Source organism: Drosophila obscura, unplaced genomic scaffold (genome assembly GCF_018151105.1).
Source record: "Drosophila obscura isolate BZ-5 IFL unplaced genomic scaffold, ASM1815110v1 contig_4, whole genome shotgun sequence".
Taxonomy (NCBI): Eukaryota; Metazoa; Arthropoda; class Insecta; order Diptera; family Drosophilidae; genus Drosophila; species Drosophila obscura.
Window position 1 is genome coordinate 11,877,376 of NW_024542828.1, and position 3,076 is coordinate 11,880,451.

The 3,076-nt window shown below is 51.5% G+C and overlaps 1 protein-coding gene across 1 annotated transcript; it reads right to left on the reverse strand.

Moving 5' to 3' along the window:
- Positions 1-756: 756 nt before the first annotated feature.
- Positions 757-2,675, reverse strand: LOC121404752 (serine/threonine-protein kinase PAK mbt-like). The gene is made up of 3 exons (XM_041594979.1): positions 2,180-2,675; positions 1,817-2,088; positions 757-1,235 (listed from the first exon to the last, which is right to left on the reverse strand). Exons 1-3 carry the CDS (start codon positions 2,673-2,675, stop codon positions 759-761), a joined length of 1,245 nt encoding a protein of 414 aa, XP_041450913.1. The 3' UTR covers positions 757-758.
- Between the last annotated feature and the right edge of the window lie 401 nt (positions 2,676-3,076).

Genomic DNA, 3,076 nt, shown 5'->3' on the forward strand with positions numbered 1-3,076 from the left:
TTCTTATATGTAAATAGATATTCGAACAATGTTTACGCATTTGTAAAAAAAATCATTAATACACCCACGGACACTGACAAGAACGGGGAAGGGAATCCATCGCTCCCATGCCATAATAAAAGGATGGTCAGGAGAAGGTACACAGGAGAGAGAGCAATAAAATGCAGAGTACACATTTACATATACATAATAGTAGTAATAATAATAGATATCAGCTACGATCGATCAGAGGCCAGGCACTATTGGATACGATCCAATTCTGTTTCGGTTTCTGTTTTTTGTAAGTGTGTGTGTGTGTGTGTATGTGTGTGTGTGAAAGGCACATTGCGATCTCTGAGCAGATCCGATTCAATAAATGACGGATATGCGGATCAGTCAGGCTAAAAGGGAACCCGTCAGTGAGTGAGCATGCTCCGGAATGGGTATGGGAATGGTGTACATACATTCTAGGCATATACATATATTGGGGAGTGGGGTGGACAAACGATGCATTAACATGTGGGCATGGCTTAGATGTCTTTACAAGATCTTTCGAGCAGGTGTTAGGGTGAGGAGGTTGGGTCGGGTCTAAGTACAGATGCCAAACTTAAAACTTTTAATACTAGAGCTTAATGCCGAAGCAATCGAATAGATCGATCGATGGATCGATCGTTGAATCGATGGATAGATGGATCGATGGCCATTGTCTGTGTGTGTGTGTGCTTTGGATGCACTTGCGTTGAGCTGGTATGTACCCACATCTATCAATGGATTCCGTTCTATGAGTGGTGTCGCGCGTTGCGCATGAGTGGGACCAGCAGGGAGGGCGGCCCCGCCTGGCGCAGGAATGGATGGGCCAGCAACTCGGCGGCGGTGGCCCGCTGAGCCGGGTCACGCACCAGCATCCGATCGAGGAACGATTGCAAACGTGGCGAGACCTTGTGGGCATTCTTAAGATTCGGTGGCTGCATGTCCCGGATGCGACGCATCGCCTGTAGCGGCGGTTCGTTGAAGAATGGTGGCTCGCCGTCCACCATTTCAATGACCATGATACCCAACGACCAGATGTCCACCTCGGGCCCATACGGCAGGCGTGAAATCACCTCCGGCGACATCCAGTAGGGTGTGCCAACCAACGATTTGCGTTTGGGCAGCTCCTGCGACACCTGGGCGCAGAATCCAAAGTCCGACAGCTTCACCCGTCCATCGGCGGCCAGTAGTATGGAGTCCGACTTGATGTCTCGATGGATCACACCCTACAGAGAGATAGAGAGAGAAAGAAAGAGAGAAGACAATCAGTTAAATGTGCTCACTCTTTGTGGTTTTCACCCACCATTCCCACACCCAGCCCCACTTGATGCGACCTTTCTGCCAGCCAGCCACTTATCGCATTACCAACAGCCACTGTGGGCCTGAAGCGCCGCTCACCTGTGCACAAATGATTCGTTCTCTACTCAGGAAGAACCCAAAGAACTTATCGTAGAGGCAGGGCAGGGCTGCGTTGGGCTGGACTGGTCTATTCTTCAGTTACGATTTCACTTTTGCTTGCTGCGCTTAGTTTCGGGTGCTCATTCCACTGCGCTGACGGACAATAACTTCGGTGACAACATTTAGAAATTGAAACCTAAGCGACGCGAAAGCGGAGGCCAAAGAAAGCGCTACAAATGGCAATGGCAGCAGCAGCAGCGACAGCGACAGGGCAAAAGAATCGAATGGAATGGAATGGAAGGGAAAGGAAAGGCGCAGCAAATACAGTAAAGAAAGCCCCCAATTGCAGGGGCAGTGGCAGGGTGGTTCCACAGACAATGGGGCGTCTGTCTGCATGCTGGTCACGCACCTGTGAGTGCAAATAGGCCAAAGCCTTCAAGCACTGCTTGCAGACAGTGGCAATCTGCTCCTCATCCATGCGCGAATGGGTGACAATGTCGGTGAGGGCGCCGCCCTCCAGATACTCCATAACAACCCAGAGCTCGTCGTTGACCAGAAAGCTGGAGTATGTCTCAACGATATTTGGATGATGGTAGTCCCGCATGATGACCACCTCGTTGAAGAGCAGCTCGCGTCGTTGCTGCTTGCGCAGGTCCATTTTCTTTACGGCCACCTGGCGACCTGCAAAGCAAAGCAAAAGAAAAAAACAAACAAATCACCAAATCCGTTTGGATGCAAGACTATCATGAAGAGGAGGAGGCGTTACACCCACCTGTGGACTTGTCGGTGGCTATGCAGACGGTGCCCGTAGATCCCTCGCCGATTTTGTTGAAATGATCAAGATTCTCGCGCGGATCGCCAGCGGAGACGACCATTTGGAGGGCGGCCCGAAATTGTTCGTGGGTCAGTCGCTGATCCTGCTTAGGCTGCTGCTGGGCGGACGCTTGAGAAGCGGCCAGGGTGGCACTGCTGGCCCCGCCGCTTGAGCTGGAGGCACGGGACGCCGACTTGGCATGGTTATGTGGATGTTGATGTGGGTGCGGATGCGTCTGGGCGTGGCTATGCAAGGGATTCTGATTCTGGTCGCCCACGCCCACGGACTTTGGCTGGTGCGCCTGTGAAGCGGGGGGATACAGTGGGAAGCCGGTACTGTTTCCGTTGTTCGTGTGTGAGTGGGTGGATCGCGTTCCGCTGGCCACCGAGCCCACAGGCGATGTCTGTTGCGGGATGGCGCCGCGGTCCGACGCCTCCCATGGTCGGTACTGCATATTCGCGCCCTGATCCGTTCGCCCACTTTGCAATGCAGGGGAGAGAGAGCGTGCTCTCTCCTCGTTCACTTGCAGTGATGCAGTTTTTGTTGGTACTGCTGCCTTTGGCGAGCGTATAAGAAGTACGCGTTGTTTTTTGCTTACGAGAGCCGACGCTCGTCTTGTTGTTGTTGCCGGGCTTGGCTCATTTTGGCTTTGCTTACAGAGCTTGTGCCTTTACCGAGCTGGTGCTCTTAAACGTTGACACTTGTTCTTTTCTATTATTTCTATTAGTCTTTATTACTCGATTGGATGGTATTCATGGGCAGCACGATCGCTAGTACCCATGCCTACCCCGAGCGCTTTTTTTTTTTCGCGAATTTAATTTATGATTAATCGCGATTAATTGATTTAATTGATTT

Excerpts from the sequence above, each read along its gene's own strand:
- LOC121404752 (XM_041594979.1), bottom strand. The coding sequence starts at position 2,675 with ATGCAGTACCGACCATGGGAGGCGTCGGACCGCGGCGCCATCCCGCAA. Across the intron at positions 2,089-2,179 it reads AGCCACCGACAAGTCCACAG|GTCGCCAGGTGGCCGTAAAG; the intron begins GTGGGTGTAACG and ends TTTGCTTTGCAG. Across the intron at positions 1,236-1,816 it reads TGGCCTATTTGCACTCACAG|GGTGTGATCCATCGAGACAT; the intron begins GTGCGTGACCAG and ends ATCTCTCTGTAG.